The sequence below is a fragment of the Oryx dammah genome, unplaced genomic scaffold, assembly GCF_014754425.2.
Source record: "Oryx dammah isolate SB20612 unplaced genomic scaffold, SCBI_Odam_1.1 HiC_scaffold_29, whole genome shotgun sequence".
Lineage (NCBI taxonomy): Eukaryota > Metazoa > Chordata > Mammalia > Artiodactyla > Bovidae > Oryx > Oryx dammah.
The window spans coordinates 11,701,881-11,722,537 of NW_024070213.1; the positions used below are offsets into that span (position 1 = coordinate 11,701,881).

The window sequence follows — 20,657 nt, forward strand, 5'->3', positions numbered from 1 at the left end:
TGTCTGCTTTGCTGGGCAACAGCAGGAGTGCCCGGAAGAAAAGCAGCCTTCCCTCCCAAGATCTCAGCCTCCCACCCTGCATCATGAGACTGGCCCCCACCTGCCCCACACACCCCCTTGTCCCCCGGCTGCTCCCAGGACAGCATGTCCTTCCCAGCATCTGGAACCCTCGCCTCACCCACGGGGCACCTTCCCCTCCTTGAAAACTCAACCAGAACTCCCATCCTGGTGCACGTGTCCGGCTGGACCTTCTTCTCTGACCCATATCACAGAGGACAGCTGTCTGTGGGTGAGCAGGTCACCCCAGGTCTACAACGGAGGGCCCTTCCAGAAGAAAGGTCTGCCTCCTCTGGCTGAGTGAGGAATGGGCAGGGATGGAAGAGCTCAGCCAGGTGTCAGGGTCCAGAGGCTCTGACAACCAGCCATTAGCTGTTTGTTAACCGGACTGCGGGGTTACTCACTGCCCCAGAGTGGATAGCTGGATGACGAGGTCTCTGGGGTCCCTGAGCACCGGCTTCCCAGCTGCTACATAAAGGATGGGCCCCGTCAACCCACAGCCGCCCGACCCCCAGGTCAGCACCGCCTGCCGCTGGGTTTCAAGGACACGGTTGACAGGAGAGCGAGGGGATGATGGAGTTTCCGACTCCTGGGGCACGGCGGCTCCGGCGGGGCGGGTTTGTGCGTGTTCCACACGGCTGTTTTGTTTTGCCGTCTGTGATGACAAAGCAATGCGGAGGTGACAGCCAGGACGCAGAGCAAAGAGGAGCATCTTGATAAGCTGTCTGCCGCCTGTGGCCTTATTGAGGCTCTTTGTCTGCCAGCCATGCGAGCGAGCGGGTCTTAAAGAAAAACTCCTTTGCAGAGAGCAGGCAGAGGAGGGCATGAGGCGGCGTGGATCAGAGGGACAGGCAGAGTAGGGGCAGAAGGAAGGGGGTCCGATCACTCCCCCTCCAACAGGTTGTGGCAGGTCCCCCTAGGGACCGAGGTCGGGCTCTGATGCAGGGACCTGCCAAGCACTGGCCTGGGGGGTGGGGACAGCAGGCTGGGAGGATGGAGGCCTCACCAGCCCTCGGCCTCAGCCAGGGACTGACTCTCTCTTCACCACTCCATCTGCAACCCAGGACTGAGGGGTGGTCTCACCTGCACAGAGCAGGCTTCCGGGGGGTTGCCAGGCAGGGGTGGCCAGCCTGGGGCCCACTGGAGCGAGGGATGAGGTCTGAGAGCTGCCGTGGAGTCTCCTGAGGAGGCTGGGCTCTTTGATGGGGTGGAAAAGCACGATTCGGGTTGTGAGGCAGGCATTGGACAAAAGGGTTTGAAATGATTCGAGCCCCGGGTAAGGTGTGGAACACAGCGAGTGAGTTGTCCTTAAATCCTTGAAAATGCCCCCTTCCTGCCCCCTTGTCTCCCCCGAGCCCCGCACCCTGCCTTCCTCACTCCAAACCAACCCCTGCTCTCAGCATCTAACAGCTCTTCCCTAGGAAATTACTCTTTGTGTCTCACCTGAATTCCCCAACTCTTAGTGGATTTCCCTGGGTCCTCTAGGGCACCAGGCACAGCTGGATCTCCAGCATGCAGCACCCCCCATCTCTAGGAAGGAGGGGGACCTCTCCAGCATCCAGGACCCCCAACTCTAGGAAGGAGGGGCTCCGAGTGGAGAGAGGAGTTCTGCGAGGCCCCCACCCCAAGGTAAGGGGAGTCCTCGCAGAGCTGGCTCACCAGTCAGAGGGCCGACTGCAAAATTCACAAGCATTTATTTTATTTAGCTAGAAAAGTATTTATTGAGAGCCTCGCTATGTGCTAAGTTTTATTCTCGGGGCTAGGGAATTCCAGCCCCCTGCTCACTGTTAGCGCCCATTCTAGGTGGGGCAAGACAGACTATGGACAAGGAAAGTAAATGTCATGCTCCCTAGAAAATAAAGGGTGATGAGATAGAATGTGAACGGCCAGTCGAGGGGAGGACCTCGTTATCTGGGAGGTCAGGACGCTGCCTCAGGAGATGCTGTTTGCACTGAGATCCAGTTGTAAGAAGGAGCACTTCATTCTAGGGAAGTGCATTCCGAGGGTGGGGGTGCTGGTGGAGGGGAGCGGGCGGCAGGTGCAAAGGCTCTGGGCGGGGAACAGGCTTGTTCAAGGGAGTTAGAGATTCGGGCTGAAATCAGAGAGATCGGCAGAGCCTTGGATGCCAAACCACAGAGAAGTTTCTATTTTGTTCTGAGGGCAGCAGGAAGGCCTTGGAAAGTTCTGAGCAAGGGAGAGACACAACTTCCCTCAGGAAAGTCACTCTCTAGGCTCCGTGGGGAAGGATCCGCTGGGGGGTCCGGGGCGTTAATCCAGGTGGGATGGGGGTAGTGGTGGGGTTGGAGAGAGTGAGGAGATTCATGAAGTTTGGGAACAAGGGCAGCAGCACTCTGGCGGGATGTGGGAAGATAGTGACCATTAGGTGGGCAATGTGGCCTCATGCGGGGAGGGTTCTCAAAGAGGCTCAGGCTTGGGGAGAAAGAGCCACAGTTGGGTTTTGACCAATGAAGTCTGAAATGCCTACTGGTGACCAGGGTGGACTGGCAACAAGCAGTGAGATGTCCCAAGTCCTAGGACCAGGGCCTAGGCCCTGGAGGGGCTCGTGAACCCACTGTGAGATGGACCCTGGTTCTGGAGAACAGGCTTGGGGCCTTGCTCCTCTGTCTCCACCCGTGAGCCTCAAAACCCGGTCTCATTAGGGAAACCTTGGCCCCGCCCTCTCGAGATGCCCTGGGTTAGAATCCCAGAATTTCTTCCACTTTGGAAATGTCATACCTCCAGGAGACCTGGCCCTGAGCTATGGAGTGGCAAGGCTGAGTCTGGCTCTAGAAAGAGTCTGAGAGCTTGGACCCAGAGGCCAAGGTCAGGGTTTCTTGAATCCCGAACCATTCACGCTGCTCCTCTCTGGCCATTGTTAGACGATGCCTCCTCTTTCGCTCAGCTTCCCCCTACAGGTGAGAGAAGTCTGTCTAAAATGAAGGGCAAGGGGACTTCCCCCACGGCCCAGTGGTTCAGACCACGCTGTCAGTAGAGGGGGTGCAGGCTCGCTCCTCAGTCAGGGAACTGAGATCCTGCATGCCCTGCAGCACAGCCAAAAGACTAAAAATGAATAAATAAGTGAGCATCGGGGGGGTTGTAACAGGAGAAATGAGGGGTAGGGCTGAGGGGCCTCCTGCAGCCGTAGGGTGAACTGTCTGCTTCCCACCCACTCCTGTCTCCTTCCCACCCACTCCTTTCATACACACACCCCCCATACCCGACAGCAGCAAAGAAGCCCCCGATTGTGGTGGGAAATCTCCCCATTGGGGTGACGCGGTCTCGTGAACATGGCAGAATGCTGGGGACCCCGACCCATCCCTGTTTCACAGAGGAAGGAGCCGCAGACCGCGAGGGGGCTTGCCCAGGTCCATCAGCGCCCTCCCGACAAGGGCTCATGTCAGGCCCAGAGGAGAGAGCAGCCAGGGCCCTAGAGACCCCGGGCGGTAGGTCTTCTTCATGTTTAGGGGCCGGTGACTTGGGCGTGGATTCCCCCACCCTGAGCCGTCTACCGTGTGGACTCAAGCTCGGGACTTTAGCTGTCTGACACCCAGGGCATTTTCTCTTATCTTCATCCCTGACGGTAGGAAGCGGCCTCGTTTCCCTATGCTTTCTCTTTCTCTACAACTTGCCTGTCTTCCTATTCTCCGGGCCCAGATTTCTCCTAGCCTCTGGGCATCACCTCGCGTTCTCCCAGCCTGTCTGGAGACCAGAGAGGCATGGTGGCTCTTGTGAGCAGCGGCATTGAGCTGGGTTTTCCGGGGCTGGGAGCCTCCTGCAGGCCTGCTCACCAGGTCGTGCTTTGTAAGGAGGAGCCTCTTACATGGGGGCCTGAGAGGGCCGGTGGAGGGGTATTGCTCCCACAGGGCCCTGGACTCCAACCTGGGTCTCAGTGGGAAAGTGGGACCACCTCCCCGGGCACCCGCCTCGAGCTCCCGGCTCCTTGACCTCATCATCGCATCTTGGGGTGTTTTCTGGTGTTGTCGGCTCTGGAGAGACCGAGCCACTCGCCACCCCCCGGCCCAGGCTGCCAGGTGCCCCCAGCCCTCTGCGGATGCACCTCCTCCCTTGGGCTGGGATCCAACACCTCTCTCACCTTCTCTTTGCTGCCCCCCGCCCTGCTCCGCGGCAGCCGTGGGCGTCCAGATGAGGATGGAATTCCTGCAGCGCAGCTTCTGGGCCGCCACCCGGCAGGTGCGTGTGGGGGTGCGGGCGGGACTCTCAGGGTGAAGACCGCGACCTGGGCACCTGAGCTGCTGCCACCAGTGAGGCCCTGCCCGCATCACAGCCCCGGACCCCCCGTGCACATACACAGGGCACACAGGACAGGAACACACCATACACACGCCACACCACACACATCCCCCGTGTGCACACACCACTCTCACCACACAGGCGTGTGACACACCCCCGCATGCACACCACAGGTGTCCTGTGGGCTCCATTCCCCACACACACCACACACACACATACCACACACACACATACCACACACACACATACCACACACACACATACCGTGCACAAACACATCACACACAACACGCACCACACACATCACACACACACACACCACACACACACACACCACACACACACACCACACACACACATACCATACACACACATACCATACACAAACACATCACACCACATACATCACACACACACCACACACACACATACCGTGCACAAACACATCACACACACACACCACACACAACACACATCAAACACACACCACACATACACCACACACACACACACCACACACACACACACCACACACACACATACCATGCACAAACACATCACACCACATACATCACACACACACACATCACACACCACACACACCACACACATCACACACCACACATCAAACACACACACACACCACATACATCACACACATCACACACACACATCACACACACCACACACATCAAACACACACCACACACACACATACCACACACACACATACCACACACACACATACACCACACATCAAACACACACCACACACATACATACCATGCACAAACACATCACACACATCACACGCCACACACATCACACACACATCACACACACATCACACGCATCACACATATCACAAACACGTCACATATCACACACCACATGCATCACACACACCACACACACACATACCATGCACAAACACATCACACACCACACACATTACACATCACATCACACACACATGATACACACATCACACACACATCACACACACATATCACACATGTCACACATCACACACACATCACATACATTGCACCACACATATCACACACTCACACACACACACATGGATACACAACTCACACCTCTGCCCTTCCCTCCAGTGTGGTGCTGCGGAGGGGCCATGCCAAGAGAGCTGCCAGGACAGTGTGAGTGCCTCCCCAGCAGGGAGGGGGTGGGGCAGCCCCCACCCGCATCCCCCTGATGGGCCAGCCCCTTTTTCCCCCCGCCTGGGCTCCATGCAGTGGCCTCCCGACATGGTCCAGCAGGGGTCAGTGTTAGGGCCTGGCCTTGACCTCCTTCTGGGCTTCTCCCCAGGATCTGGACTGCTTCGTCGTCGACAACAACGGGTTCATCCTGATCTCAGAGAGGCCCCAGGAGGTAAGACACTCAGAGGCGGAACTGGACAGGGGGGCGGGGATGGTCACATCGCCCGGTGACCTCTATTGTCAAAAAGGCCAGAAGCGATAATCCTTGCCCAGAGACAATCAGTAGACAGTCTGAAACCACAGCTGGCACTGAGAGACCCCAGGATCCAGCCTTTCCACCTCAGATGCCCAGAGGAGATCTTCTGTCTATTTTGTCTCCCTGCTCTATTGGTGGGGGTTCCCCAAGGCCCCCAGGTTTTGTCTGCAGCCTTGCCTTGGGGGCCCACCCCAGAGTCCTGAGCCCCCTCCAGCCGCCCACTACCTACTCCTGTCTGCCTCCCCCTCCACCACCTTAGTCCATTCAGACATCCAGAGCAGAACACACAGACGGGGCGGCTCACAAACCACAAAGATGCTCTTCTCACAGTTGTCGGGGCTGGAGCCCGAAGGGGCCCCCCTGGGTGGCAGGGTTCTCAGTGTGTCCTTAGCAGCACCAGGGGCAGGGAGCCCCCTGGGGTCTCTTCTGAGAGCACCAACCCCATCAGCTGGGCCCATTGCCCTGGAGGCACCTTTCTGCATGTGAATTCGAGGCACACGCTCAGATCTCAGTGCCTACCCTCCCACCTCCGTGGGGCCAGGATCTGGATGTTCTCTCCCCTTGTCTGGACCTCTCGGGTGGGAAAGTCCATCCTCACCGGCCAGCCTGGCCTGGAGTTGCCCCATCACACCAGCTGGCCACATGCCCAGGACCCCCTTGGACCTAGGAGGGCCGAAGAGAAAGTACAATCCCCCCACACACACACACTTACTGAGCCCCAGGAGGGGAAGCCCAGACGCAGGTGAAGTCTGGAGCTCAGAGTGACCCCCTGTCCCTCCCTCTCCCCCTCTTCTTGCCCTCACAGGTGGGCCGATTCCTTGGGGAGGTAGACGGTGCGCTCGTGACCCAGCTGCTCAGCATGGGGGTGTTCAACCAGTAAGTGGGGCAGGCGACCCCCTCCCCAAACACATAGAGAGGAGGCGGGGTCAGATGCTAAACAGATGAGATGTATCTTAGATCCCAACCTCAGAACCACACAGGGACCCCCAGGGCTGTAGAGCAACCTCCTTAGGCCCGATGCCTGCGGGGGTGGGAAGGGCTGAGGTCCCTGAGAGGGGGAATGAGGTTTGTTGTCCCTTGGCTTTGAGCAGCCCGAGCCCAGAAATGTCATTTTCTGACCTGCTGACGAAAACCCTGCTGCAAAGTCTCTCAGGGAAGGGTGGGGGTGGAATACGGGTGGGGTCTGGACTCACCCTGTCCCAATTCTGGCTTCAGAGTGACCATGTACGACTACCAGGCCATGTGCAGACCCCCGACCCACCACCACAGCGCCTCCCAGCCCCTGGCCAGTGTGAGTGTCCCCAGGGGCTTCCCTCCACCAGATGGTGGCCTGTCCCTTTCTCTCCAGGAACCAGGGCCCATCTTGGCCCTCTCCCACTGCCCCCGCCGCCCACAGTGCACTCCCTCCCAGATCTTATCTGGAGGGGTGGAGCGGTCAGGGTGACTGCTCCAGCAGAGGGACAGCTGCAGCCCCCTTCTTGCCTGGTTCCCACCCTCACCCCTGCACAGTCCACAACCCATCAGGGATCCCATAGACGCCACCCAGGGTGATGACTGGCATTATCCCGTCATCCGCTTTACAGCAGGAATTTCCCAGAACAGCTTTCCACTGATCCCGCTGCTGGGATGGGGTGGGGGGAGCCTGGGGCTCACAGTGTGTCCCCTCTCCCCCCAGCCCATCTCTGCTCTCCTGTCGGCTACCAGGTGGCTGATGAACGAGCTCCTGCTGTGAGTGAGGGGCTGGGGGCTTCATGCAGGGGAGGGCTATGAGGGGGCCCCTTGAAGGGAGCTGCTTGAGGTCCCCACAACCCCAGGGGAGGAGGCTGAGGTCCAGAGTGGAACCAGCCAGGCACATACATGCAGCTGCCAGGGGAGGGCCTCTGCACCCCAGGAGCCTCCGGATAAGGGTTCCCTGGGGGGAGGGGCAGACAGCCCGGGGGCCAGTGAGGAGGGCAATCAGGACTCTGGCTGCTTCTATCCGACAGGCTTCTGCTGGAGTGGAGGGCCTGGGGCTCCTGGCGTGGGGACAATGGGGCTGAGGGTGAGTGCTCGGTTGTGGGAGCCCAGAGCCCGGCATCATTCTAGCCGCCACTTGGGGGGAGGGGACTGCTGAGGGCTCACCACTCACGTCCATCCTGTTGGCCTCTCCATCACCTTCCCTCACCTCTGTGTGACGTCATGCCATTTCGGGACACCATGAACCTGTGTGACATCATCCATGTGCCATCATCCATCCCATGTGACATCATCCATCCCATGTGACATCATCCATCCCACATGATGTCATCCATCATATGTGACATCATCCATGTGACATCATCCATCCCATGTGATATCATCCATCCCATGTGACCTCATGCCCACACCATGTGACACCACCATCATCACCATCATCGCCACCCCGTGCTGGGCCACATGTCCTGGACAGCCAAGACCGTCTTCCATCATTGTAAGTAGAGCAGCCTAGGAGCCCCAGTGCTGGGCTGGGAGGGTCCCAAGAACCTCTCTCCTTCCAGGACTCCTCAACAATGAAGGCCCCTCTCAACTTAGAGCCTTGCTCCTTAGGGGAGGGTGTGTAGCCCAGACCTCATCCCACATGATCACAGCCCTGCCCCAGGGAAAAGGGAACCCTCCAGCCCTCTCCTAGGCAATAGCTCTGACGACGCCAGAAGGACAGTGTCCTGTGGTCCAGAGGCCAAGGCCCCACACAGGAAACAGCTATCTGCTCACCCAGGAGTGGACGTGGGTCCTCCAGGGCGGCTGCCAGGCCTCTGAGTTTGCCAAGTCCTTTCCGAGCCCGCTCAAGTAACCACACAGGCCCCACTGAGGAGTCCAGGAAGTCTGGGCACTGGGCCCCCCGCCCACCTCTAAGTGAACATGGGGTCAGTTGTTGGGGGAGGCCCAGGGCTTGTCCGGGAGCTATGTCTGCAGAGCGCCTGCTGGACCATCCACAGGGAGCAGGGCTGTCGTCTCCCAGGCCCCCCACACCCTGACCTCCTCCAAGCCCCTGGACATCACCGCTGGTGGTGAGGAGAGAGACAGGCGTCCCCAGGGTCACCCAGGGCATCACTCACACTCAGCCGCTCCCTCTCCCCCACCCCCTAAGTCCTGATGGCTTGCCATCTGTCAGTGGATGGAGTGTCTTCCTCCTGGTGCAGTGACCACACTGCCCAGGCTGTCGAGACCCACCCCTATGGTGGTGACCGAGGCCCCGCGTCCACACCCTTCCATGTCCCCGCAGCCCACAAGCACAAGAAGCAGGACCTGCTGCAGCCCTGTGACACCGCCTACCCCGTGTTCATCCACCAGACGGCCCTGCGGGAGGCCAATGGCACTGTGGAGTGCCCCGCCTGCCAGAAGTGAGCGGGGAGGGGAGGGAGCCGGGTGGGGTCCCTGAGGCAAGACCTCTGTGCCTGCTTCCTCGGTGGAGGGACCACAGGCCTCGGCCCGGAGCATGGCAGCCAGGTGGGGACAGGGCTGGCATAGTGTCCATGTCGGCAGACAGGAGAGATGGCCCTGAGGCCAGGGCAGACTCGGGGAAGGAGGGCCAGCTCTCACTTAGACGTCTGTCCACGCAGACAGAGGACCGGGAGGCTGGAGGACATTTCAGGAGTGGCTGGGGCACCCGACACCTCTGCCCGAGCTCCCGCAGGGGGGCCAGGCTCTGGCCCAGGGAGGCCGGGAGGCCTGGCTCAAAGTTCTGTGCTACTCACTCCCACCCCGACCTCGGGCCACCGCCCACCCCCAGGATGTTCCATCCTGACCTAGAGGAGATGGCCTCCCCTAGGCTGTCCACTTGCCAGCATGCCACTCCCCAGGGGCTTCCGGGATGTCCCTGAGATTCAGGGCACAAGCAAACTGCTTTCTAGTGAGATGCCTGGGACCCTGGCCTCAGACATAGCCAGCCCATCTTGTGCAGGCAGGCACCGTCATTGTAGGACTCACACAGCCGGTTTCCCGGGAATGTAGTTATTTGTACACTTATCTCGGAGGCTGGCAAGGTGGATACGGCGAACAGTGTGGGTAAAGCCAAGGCCTCAGAGTAGACGGACTTGCTTGAAGAGGAACTGGTGACCTTGGGTGCCTCACTTTACCCAGAGGCGTCAGCTTTCCCATCTGCAAAACAGGGATGATACCAACTTCATATGGTGTGAAGAAGGTTGAATATATACATGTGAGTCTGTTGTGCAAGTGTATGGGCACGTGGGTGTGCTGTGTGTGTGTGCACGTGCACGTATAAAGTCCTCTACCCCGTAGGAAATGCCTACAGGCAGTGTCTGTGGCCAACGCACCGGCTGAGCCAGTGACCGCAACCGGCTTGCACCCACCCGGCTCCCAGTTGGGCAGCATGCGGACCTGGGGCACCACCTTGTGGCCAAGCCTGAGCACTGTAACCCCGCTGGGGGCGGCCCCTCCACACCGGCCTGTTTACTTGACACGATCTTGACTTAGGCCTGTGTTTCCGGCAGACATCAATAATGACTCCTATCCCCCTAGATGTCTGGGCTTCCTTCCCTCCAATCTGCTAGGAAAGAAGCAGGGCAGCTGCAAAGGCTTGTGGGAGATGTAAACCAGGTTGCCTCCCACCAGGGGGCTGACCTGGGCCCCCAAGCCCTCGCGCCATCTCCGGAAGAGCCTCCCTGAAGCCCAGCGTCCAGCTGCTCAGAGCTTCCACGGGCCAGCCTCTCTCGTGCCCACAGGGCGTTTGTGATGCAGCAGGTCCCCAGCAGCAACCTGCTGCTCCTGGTGACGGATCGCACCTGCGACTGCAGCACCTTCCCGCCAGTGCTGCGGGAGGCAGAGGAGGTCAAATATATCCTCTGGGGCTCCAGCCTGCGTGTGGGGGGGTGGGGACAGGGGAGCGGGGAGAGCGGGTCATCACCGAGGGGCTCAGCTCTAGAGAGGTGGGGCCAGCCACCCTCACCACCAACACTGTGCCCTTCCCACGGCTCCAAGGGCTGACCTCTGACCCCGGAAGGCAGTGAGGCAGCCAGTCCCACCAGAACTGAGGTTCCAGAACTGAGTCCCCAGAGGCTCCCAGGTGGGTCAGACAGTAAAGAATCCACCTGCAAAGCGGGAGACCTGAGTTCGATCCCTGGGTCAGGAAGATCCCCTGGAGAAGGGAATGGCTACCCACTCCAGTATTCTTGGGCTTTCCTTACTCAGACAGTAAAGAATCTGCCTGCAGTGCGGAAGGCCTGAGTTCAATCCCTGGGTCGAGAAGATCCCTTGGAGAAGGGAAAGGCAACCCACTCCAGTACTCTTGCCTGGAGAATCCCATGGACAGAGGAGCCTGGCGGGCTACAGTCCCTGGGGTCGCAGAGTCGAACTCGACTGAGCGACTGTCACACACACAGGCTCTAGCGTCATCTCCGCCTCAGCTGTGTTAACCTTAACAGTGACCTCTGCACATAACGCCTCCATCAAGTGCGACAGGATGCGTTCCCAGAAGCTCCGCCGGCGCCCGGATGCCTGCCACGCCTTCCATCCAGAGGTGGGGGCTGGTGGCGGGGGTCTTCATCCCCAAACCTCAGCCCAAGCCTGTACCCTTCAGACGTGAGAGCACTGGACACCCAGTGTGCAGCTGGGAGGGCACCTCTGGAACCCTCATCCATGTGCATTCATGCAGGGAGGGACCCGGCAGTGTTTTTATGATGAGAGCTGGTCTCCCAGGGGCCAGGCCCTTGGTAAACTTAAACACAGCTTCTCCAAATCGCCCCCATTGCACTTGGATCCATGGGGTCTGGGCGGGTAGGAGGAAACCATTATGCACATAAGACTGTGGTGACCAACCCTGAACACCGTAGTTGGGCTTCTTGTACTCGAGTCGTCCTTGCTAGACACGCTGAGTCCACAGCCAGGATACTCCCAGAGTGCCGGGCTTCTCTGCAGTCACTCTAAGAGGATAACTCCACAGCCCTTCCATCTTCCTTCTCCTAGAAGCAGGGGGTGGGGGGCCAGGGCTCCCTCCACTTGCTAGCACTCCCGTCTCCCTCAGCCCGCGGTCCCTCTTAGTCCCAGAACCTCCCTCCTGACTCCCAGTCTCCCGATCGCCTCTGCCTGGACGGGTACCTCACCGGGCATGCTCTGGGTCCGCAGGAGAATGCCCAGGACTGTGGAGGCGCCTCAGATACCTCGGCTTCGCTCCGCCTGCTCCTGCTACCTCTGTGGGCCTGGGTGCTGCCACCCCAGCTGCTGCGGTGACCCCACCCCATCAGGCCTGCTTTGACGCTGGGAAGTCAGCAGTCTGCCGTGCTGTCTGGCACTCTACAGCTGGGTTCTTGCCCAGGGCCACACTCGTCAGTCGTGGGCCTCCTCAGATTGCTGGTGGAGTCAGAAACCCGTCCTGAAGACCTTCTGGGGTGCCGGGTACCCTCCATCCCACGTCTCAGTGGGCAGTCTTCCCACCTCCTCTTGGGGAGTCCAGCATGAGCTCAACCTGGACCAAGACCAGAGAGCTTTAGTTCCATCTATTCCCCCAGAAATCCAGACCCAGCTAGAGACAGGGCAGCTCTTTCTAATGAGCCTGGTTAGTCTTCAGTAGAATCCAAGGACTTAAAAGTCCTGAGGAGGAGAGGAATGAGGCTGAGGGCAGAGAGGGGAGGAGGGCAGGAACACTCCCCACCAGAGATGGAGCTGCCCCAGGGTAAGGTATACAGCAGGGCAGCTCAGTCTCACAGTTGAAGCTCAGAAAAGGTGTGTGTATGTGTGCGTGTGTGTGTGCGTGCATGTGCACGAGATAGAAAGAAGGCAGGTCCTTTACATGACCATGGCTGCGTGTGATGCCCACAAGCTGTTGCTATTTAAAATTTTCTATAAATGTCTCTGCAAAGCCCTGACTTACCATTCGCCGCTTTCTAAGAAAAACCTAGTAGGTTAGCAATACAGCTGCTGCACTGGAGAAGGATGCAAGTCCAGGGCAGGGGCAGGACCAGTTGCAGCCAGAGGGGTCCCAGCGAAAGACTGGTCTTCAGGGAGGCATAGTCAGGGGGGTCCTGAAGGCTCCAGACCCCCGGGAGGCCCAAGGACCCAGGGTGGTCTTTTTCTGGCTGATGATCTACAAGAAAGACCACCTGACTCTGGCCTTGGAGCTGGAGCTTTGGGGAGCATTCCCATTTGCAAATTGGAGTCCAGTAGGGGAGACGGATGCATCTGGGCACGCCCCTCACCCAGGGGTCTCAGGGTCATGGCTGCCTCCCACGCAGACCTGGCTCCCCAGGGACTGCAGTCCCCACTGTGGGAATGACGCTGAAGGCAGAACCGCGCAGAAACCCTGGGGTGGCCTCCGATCTCTACGTTCAGCCGGCCTCCCTGGAAGAGGTGACTGTGATGTGCGAGGCGTGCACGTGGAGTCTGTATCCTGAACCTGAAACCACGTGGCCTGCGGTCGGCACCCACAGCGTGTCACCGGCTCTCCTCTGAAGCACCTGCTTTCCTGGTGGAGGGGAGGGAGAAAGGACGTTGGAACAGGCAAGGTCACAGGTGCCCGCCGGGTGGGTGCAGGTGGGCGAGGAGGCAGCAGGGGTCCCCTCAGGTCGACTCCCCACCTTCATGTCACAGAGCCCTCGAGGTGACAGCCCCTCCCTCGCCATGTCCTTCTGGGGCATCGGAGCGTGTCCAGACCCTGACCTCTAACCTCTCTCCAGGACAGCATCCTGTTTCCCCTCCCCACAATCAGGAAGAGTCTTTTCAGGCAATTTATCGACACTCTTGGCCACACAATTTAAAAAACATGCTTAGAAGTACTGGGGCAGCTCCCAGCCTCAGCCCTGTCTCTGTGTGGCCAGGAGGGGGCTATGGGGCCAGGTCTCCCTGTCAGAACCAATGGAAGCAAAAGCCGTTGATACAATAAAGCTGCTCTTCACCTGGGAGAAGAGAACATAAGCCCTGCCTTCAGAGGTCAGAGCTGTTCTTGCCCTTTTCTATTTGGGTGGTTCTAACCCTCTGGCACCCACCACCACTGCCACCACAGCCCAGAGGACAGCAGGTGACAGCCTAGCTCATGCTAAAGAGCCGTCACCCTGGTTTCAGACCAAGTAAAGCCGCTCAGTCGTGTCCAACTCTTTGTGACCCCATGGACTGTAGCCCACCAGGCTCCTCAGTCCATGGAACTGTAGCCCACCAGGCTCCTCAGTCCATGGAATTTGCCAGGCAAGAATACTGGAGTGGGTTGCCATTTCCTTCTCCAGGGGATCTGCCCGGCCCCAGGATTGAACCCAGGTCTCCCGCATTGCAGGCAGATGTTTTACCGTCTGAGCCACCAGGGAAGCTCAGACCAACAAAGTTAAAACCAAAGTCACTGAATAGATGACAAGATTCTGGGGGAGAGAGTCCTGAATTCCCTTTTCCTAAAAAAAAAACCTGTGGATGCCCGAGGGTGCCAGGGCTGCCAGCTCTGTCCTCAGGGCAGGGGTGTGCCAGCTCCTAAGTCACCTCTGAGTGTGTGCTGAGACACGATGAGACAAGTGCTGCTGAGACAAAAGGCCTGAGCACCGCTCCACGACGTCAAGTGGGAGTTCATTCCGGAGGGCAAGGGAGAGGACGTCTCCAAGTCAAAGACACAAACTCGGGGAAGAATGAGGGCAAGAGTTTGGCACAGACGCCAGCCCAACCCTGCAGCTCGAGTGAGGGATGCTGACTTGGGGTGGGGCGGGGACAAGCTCACAGGTGAGGAAGCAGCTGTCTCAGCAGGCCCAGGTGCTGTCCCCAGAGCACTGTCCCCAGGCCAGGCTGGCAGGGGTGGCAGTGACAGGCCATCCTTACTTCCCGGCTAGACTCCCGCCATGACCACCGAAGGCAGAGCAACACTAGACCAGGTCACGTTTGCCGCAGGTCACGGGGCTGGGGGCGGGAAAACCGGCACAGCACGACACAGGGCGCGGGGTCAGCGCTTGAGCCCTGACCGAGCAGGACACTCAGAGACCAGGGGTTACTCATGGGAGCAATGGCGCCCACAGCCACCTCCAGGCCAGAGAGCCCTAGCCACTGTCAGGCCAGGATTCAAATGTGTCCTTATCCACTTCCTTTCCTGCACCACAGGTCTCACCGTGAAAAGGGGCGCCTACAGACAGCTCAGCAAAGGACTCGGGAAAGCCAGGGGGTGTCTGTAGGCCTCAGGCAGGATGGGAGGGGCAGCACGGCCGAGGCTTCCTTGGCAGTTAAGACCTGGCCTTCCAATGCAGATTCAATCCCTGGCTGGGGACCAAGATCCCACATGCCTCGCATCCAAAAAAATCAAAACATAAAAGAGAAGCAATGCTGTAACAAACTCAATAATTAAGACTTGTAAAATGGCCCACATAAAAAATAAAGGACACAACCCAGTGTCCAGCCTCCAGGTTCCCTATGCAAAAAACCTATTCCTACACCTAAAATGAGAACTCATCCAAATGCTGGAAATTCCCCTGAAGAAAACTAAATATACCCAAGGCAAAAAGGGTACATCCTCTCTTCTCTTAAATTACATAGAAGGGTTAACAAGCCCCCAAAACCTTTCAGTCAAAACACACGAGGCTTTTATTTTTGGCGTGCCGTGCAGCAAGGGGATCTCAGTTCCCCGACCAGGGATCGAACCTGCAACCCCTGCAGTGGAAGTCCAGAGTCCTAACCACTGGACTGCCAGGGAAGTCCCTACATGAGACCATTTGATCTGAATGTTCCTCTTAGTGTAGACTGTGTCGCAAGAGTCAGACTTACCTCTCCTAATCTCACCTATAAAACAAGTCAAACAACAGATCTGGTCACTGGGTGCTGGTTATAATCACGTCAAGTGCCAAGCGCCTTTAACACACCCCCTCGCATGATGCGTTCTTTAAGTATTATTTTTGTACCTCTAACAATAAATTAGCAACTGCCCCTTGGAACTGGCTCTCCCCTCCACTCTTGTGCCTGGGACCCCAGTTATGACGAAAATGTAAGGAAGGCTGGAAAAGCTTGAGTTGGGCAAGAGCACTGGTTTTTATACCGCACCCTCTTTATTTACTTTCATCATCATCCTGCCTGCCATCATTAACACATTAGGAAAATTAAATGGAAATGTGAAATATACAAATTCCAAGATTTATCTAATTAAAACTGCCAGAGAACATTTTCAACTTTCGCACTCTCAACACCACACTGTGAAAACGACAGTATAAAATATGACTTTCAAAAATTTCCTAGCCCAACGATAACGAACCCCTGTATCCTGAGATATATTCAGTATAAAAAATACCTTTGTGGCCAAAGAATCCTATTAATAATTTCACAAGAGCTTAATTTGTTGGTCAGTCCACAGAGAGCCTTTTCAGAATGGTCTCCAGAACTCAGGGTGGGATGTTTCCAGAAATTTAAGCTTCAGTATCTAAATGAACGCTTCAAGTTAAGAAGTACCAAAAGCTATGGAGAGGGAAGCTGAGGCAGCTTTTTCTTTAAAAAAAAAAAAAAAAAGGCACAACAAAAACGTTCATATTCCACTTGGTTTTTTTATTAGAAGTTTGAGAATACAGCAAGGAGGGACATCCCATGGTGGATGGGGCCATCGCACAAATGCCCTTCTGAAACCCCAGCCCTCTATGATCCCCAAAAATGTGCTTTGTGGCTTTGACAATTTATAAACGGGAAGGGGGAAATACTGAGAAGGCCACTCTTCAATGGGTGAGAGGATGAAGCTGCAGAGGTCCAAAACGGCCGAGGGCCGGAAGAGACAATGAACATCTGCACAGAGCAAGCGAGCCTCTGACTGCTGAGAGTAAGGCATCCAGGCGCCGACCTGTGGGGTTCCCAGCAGGCGGAGGCGTGCGTGAGGCGGGCCAGGGCTCCGAGGACACACAGAGGTGGGTGCACACCCGCTTCCCAGGGAGGGGCCGCCACGGGGGGTGGGGGGTGTCACGGGGCGGGGGGGGGGGGACGTCTGGTTGGTGATCACGTCGCTTTCTAAGGGCTTGTGCTGTGTTGAGCCAGGTGCAGCTCCTCTTTGGGGAGTGTGGTGGGGTGGGGGGCGGCGGCGGCTGGGCCCCGGAATGCTGGCGGTGTCCCGGGGGCCGCACACCACAGTTTCCCCGGGCAGGTGACCGGATGCCAGGCTGGCTTCTGGGGTACACCCTGAAGCCCAGTGAGCCTCCTCCGAGGGGTGCAGTGGGGCACTCTCTTGTGGGCTGAGCTCCCTGGAGGGGTAATACTGCTCTTCCACCTGTCCACACGGCACCAGTGTGCCCAGCACCGGGGGCAGTGCCCTCACTCAGGGCCACAATACTCCCGAGTTCTACAGAAGATTCTTGCTTCCTGCTTCCCAGGTTTTGCTGGAGACGCAGGGGAAAGGAGACACCTAACCAAGGAAAGAACCCACACTGAGTAAACGACCTTCCCATGTTCCCAAACACTGGTGGGAGGCGGCCAGCCCAGCTCGGGACCTTGTTCACATCTGACGCCTGCCGTTCCGGGTGCAATTCAACCACCAGGAGTCTTTGCTGAGACTAAAAACTGGACCCGGAGATACGTGGGCAGGTGCAGGCCTCCCAGGAGCCAGACCCTCCACACCGGACTCTGACACCCGCGCAGGACACCTCTGGGGCTCGAGCAGCCTTATTTGAGCAGCTCCTCAGACTCAGCTTCAAGAAGCCAACCAGACTCCCTAGCAGTAATGTATCACTTCCTTCTAAACCTTCGTACCACACCACCCCTAGAAAACTGGGCTCTGGGGTGCCGGTCACCCCAGCACTGGTGGGTAAAGGGCTCTTGCCTCAGAGCCGTGCTGCTGGCTTCTCTGTTCCTGGAGACCTGACTGGGGCGGCGGGGATCAAGGGGGGTCAGGTTGGTATTCACGTGCTCAGCCCCCAGGCACCAGGACAGCACCACAGGGAGACTCTCCACCACCACAGGTGGTGGCCCTGGGCCCCTGTATGGCTAGCCTCAGGCCAGGAGCCATGGCGCCAGGGAAGGTGGTCTCTCTCCTGGCGCGGGGGCGGGGGCTGAGGGGGAGGTAAGGCAGTGATTCTCCTGGAGGGACTCACAGAGTGGTCCAGAGCTCCACTGCAGACACCCCATCCCCACCCCTGCAACCAGCCGAGTCCCCACGGCACTGAAAAGGATACGGGAAGCCCTGCGGGCGCTCCCCCAATCCCCGCCAGCCTCAGTGACATTCCTGGGTAGGTGGCACAAACAAGTCGCTCAAACTCTTGACATGTCACTACTGCCTCGATCTCACACACCCCACTTCCCCCAGCAAACACACCGCCCCTGCCTCGAGCTCTCCAGGGTCGCCAGGCGGGGCAGAACACTGCCGCCCCGGGGCCCGAGGTGTCCCCGTGGGCAGAAGGCACCCGGGGCGCCGGGTGTCATACATTCATTCTGGGGCTGTTGCCTGATCCTCCGGCGGTCATGTGTGCAAAACTGGAACAGCGTGTGGCTCTCATGTGTTTCATTCTATACAAAAGCCTCCCTCCCTCCCCAGCCCTGTGGTTTAAACATTTATATAAATTTTTATTTAAACAGTAAGTTAGAAATCTTATTTACATTAATTTCTTTGTTCTCCCAAAAGGGCATCTAAAATCACACTGCCACCCCTCAGAGAACATAATAAATGTTCGCCAACACTGCTCGGTGTCACCGTTTCTAAGGAGAAAGGAGGAAGGAGGAGGCGCCTCCAGCCGACGTTCCAGCCGGCTTACAAGCACAAAGGCCAGCATGCCCGGGGCGCGAGCGCCCTCCATCGGCCAGACCCAAGAACGAGGCAGGGCTGGGCCATCTTGCCTCTTCTCCACCTGTTGAGGTGTGATTTATTTTTGTTTTCTCTTCCCAGTTGCGGACCACGTGGAGCCCTGGGGCGTCACGAAGCCCCGCGCTGTGGGGCTCCTCTGGCGCTGGCGTCACAGCCAGTGGGGGTCACCGTCCCCGGCCTCTGGCCGCTGTCACAGTGCGTCCTCTTCGCTGCAGCCTCCGCCGACCATGAAACGGAACTCCTGGAGGTTCGAGACCCCGTGGAAGTGGACGAACGCGCCAGCCACCACGAAGATGTGGAACAGCTGATGAGAGTGAAACTGGAGATAGAAGCGGGGAGGGTGAGACGTCACTAAACGTCGGCAGGAGATCCCGAAGGCCACGCGGAGCTGGGGCGGGGGCAGGGCGGCGGCTCACATTCAGGCGTCCCTGCTCTCAGGGCACCCAGCAGGCACATGGCACTCTGCTGAGGCGAGGCCCGCTGTCCCCAAGCTCGGGACGCAGCGCCCTCCTGGCGCTGGGGGCCCAGCAACGCGCTGCGTCTCCTATGCACTCTACTCCTACTCTGTGCCATCTCAGGATACCCCACCTTCACTTTAGGGCCAGGGCTCTCGCTGCTGTGAGAATCTAAAGGGGCCGCTGATCCGACAGAAGGCAGGGCTCAGGCAGTCATGAGGGCGATGGGGGGCAGCTGTGCACACAGGGGAAGCCTGGCTCCCTCCCTCACCACTCAGCTCCCGAAGTGCAGTCTTGGTTCCTAACAGGCCATGGGCCAGGACTAGTGTGTGGACTGGTACCAGGCTGCCCACTGGTCCCCTGCATTTTCTCCCCCCACTCTTTCCTCCTCTCGGTTTACCTTTAGCAACCGTCTGGTTAGCCCACCTCCCTTCCAACCACACACACAGATCAGTCTCTCATTACTAATCACTGAATTCTGGTGCTGAAAAGGACCTGGGTAAAAACCTAGTCTGTCCCCCTCCTTCCACACATGAGACCAAACGGAGGAGGCCTGAAAACCTGCCACCCAGCACAGGGACAGGGGGACGACGACTCCACGCCTGCCAGGAAGGGCAGCTCCCTGAGTAAGGAGCACCTGAGCTCCCGGGCTGGTCCCAAGAAGGCACTGGCGGCGGCGGCGGCCCCATGGCGGCCCATTATGGGGCGGCGGGCCTCACAGCGGGGCTGCCCCTGCAGGGCATGCCCTCAGCCCCGCACTCACCACGTTGACGCGGCTCAGAGGGAAGCTGGGGCGAGGGTAGTTCCTCAATCATGTCACTTCCCTGGGTGCCAGTAACTAACTCACAGATGGGACAGATAAGACAGTGAACCCTGCCCGCCCCCAGCTGCCGACCACACTTACCCAGATGTCACACTTGCCAGGGAAGAAACGCTCAGGGATGCGGGCGGCGTACAGGGCCGCCCCCGTGATGTACAGGCCGGCCATGAGCAACAGCCAGCCGATCTGCCCGATGGTGGCGGCCTTCAGGAAGCCCTCGGAGATGACGTAGTGCAAGGCGGGGATGATCCCGCTCAGGCCGAGGCCCAGAAACACTCCTGGGAATCACAAGGACACAATGGAGACAAGGAGGAAGGAGGAGGGACAACTTGGCACGGTGCCAGTGACTCTGTAAACTGAGCATCGCAAAAGTGGGATGCAACATTAGCTTCTAGTTTGAAAGGAAAAAGAAGGTTCTTCAAACTCTGGGATTCTGCCATGCAATTCAGCACGGCTATGTTCTAAAACGAGATCTATTTACAAAGGCAAAGAGAGAGCCTCCTGCTGAAAAAGCCTCGGCTTCATAAATCAGCAGTCTTCAAGGAGCTTAGAGTGATGTGCTGCTGAATGCCTCAGGAACCAACAACTCAAGTGGTTGGCTTGCAACACCCTATATGCGCTTCTTTATAAGATGCAGGGTATAGTACAGAGCAGTTCTACATAGTTTATCCTTCCTTGAGACAACCAACACCCCGGGGTGAGAGTGAGGTGGGGTGGGCGATAGAGAGGGAGGGCCCCCAGAGCACCAGCCAGACACCCAAGTCCACCAGCACGGCATCCCCCAGTCAGACTGCCTTCGAACCCTCTACAGCAAGTGATCTGCAAACTTCTGGACATGCCCTGGGTTATAAGACTAAACTGAGTCTGGATCACCAATTTTTTTTTTTAATGAACTGAA

The 20,657-nt window shown here is 58.0% G+C and overlaps 2 protein-coding genes across 4 annotated transcripts in view; one reads left to right on the top strand and one right to left on the bottom strand.

Annotated features, from left to right (window-relative positions):
• The window catches only part of CACNA2D4 (calcium voltage-gated channel auxiliary subunit alpha2delta 4), a 66,083-nt gene extending 53,470 nt beyond the window's left edge, over nt 1-12,613 (top strand). Inside the window, exons 27-38 of the mRNA XM_040233512.1 lie at nt 4,187-4,248; nt 5,427-5,471; nt 5,641-5,703; nt 6,593-6,663; nt 7,003-7,078; nt 7,463-7,515; nt 7,773-7,828; nt 8,216-8,236; nt 9,029-9,146; nt 10,488-10,600; nt 11,199-11,281; nt 11,887-12,613. Of these exons, the coding sequence (XP_040089446.1) occupies nt 4,187-4,248; nt 5,427-5,471; nt 5,641-5,703; nt 6,593-6,663; nt 7,003-7,078; nt 7,463-7,515; nt 7,773-7,828; nt 8,216-8,236; nt 9,029-9,146; nt 10,488-10,600; nt 11,199-11,281; nt 11,887-11,991 (866 nt within the window). The 3' untranslated portion in view covers nt 11,992-12,613. The remainder of the gene's footprint in view (nt 1-4,186; nt 4,249-5,426; nt 5,472-5,640; nt 5,704-6,592; nt 6,664-7,002; nt 7,079-7,462; nt 7,516-7,772; nt 7,829-8,215; nt 8,237-9,028; nt 9,147-10,487; nt 10,601-11,198; nt 11,282-11,886) is intronic.
• A 3,617-nt stretch (nt 12,614-16,230) lies between these two features.
• Nucleotides 16,231-20,657, bottom strand: part of ADIPOR2 (adiponectin receptor 2) — a 40,360-nt gene continuing 35,933 nt past the window's right edge. For all 3 annotated transcript variants that reach the window (XM_040233662.1, XM_040233660.1, XM_040233661.1), the window contains exons 7-8: nt 19,844-20,037; nt 16,231-18,803 (exon numbers count right to left, since the gene is read on the bottom strand). In XM_040233662.1, coding sequence (XP_040089596.1) covers nt 18,675-18,803; nt 19,844-20,037 — 323 coding nt within the window. In that variant the 3' untranslated portion in view covers nt 16,231-18,674. The remainder of the gene's footprint in view (nt 18,804-19,843; nt 20,038-20,657) is intronic.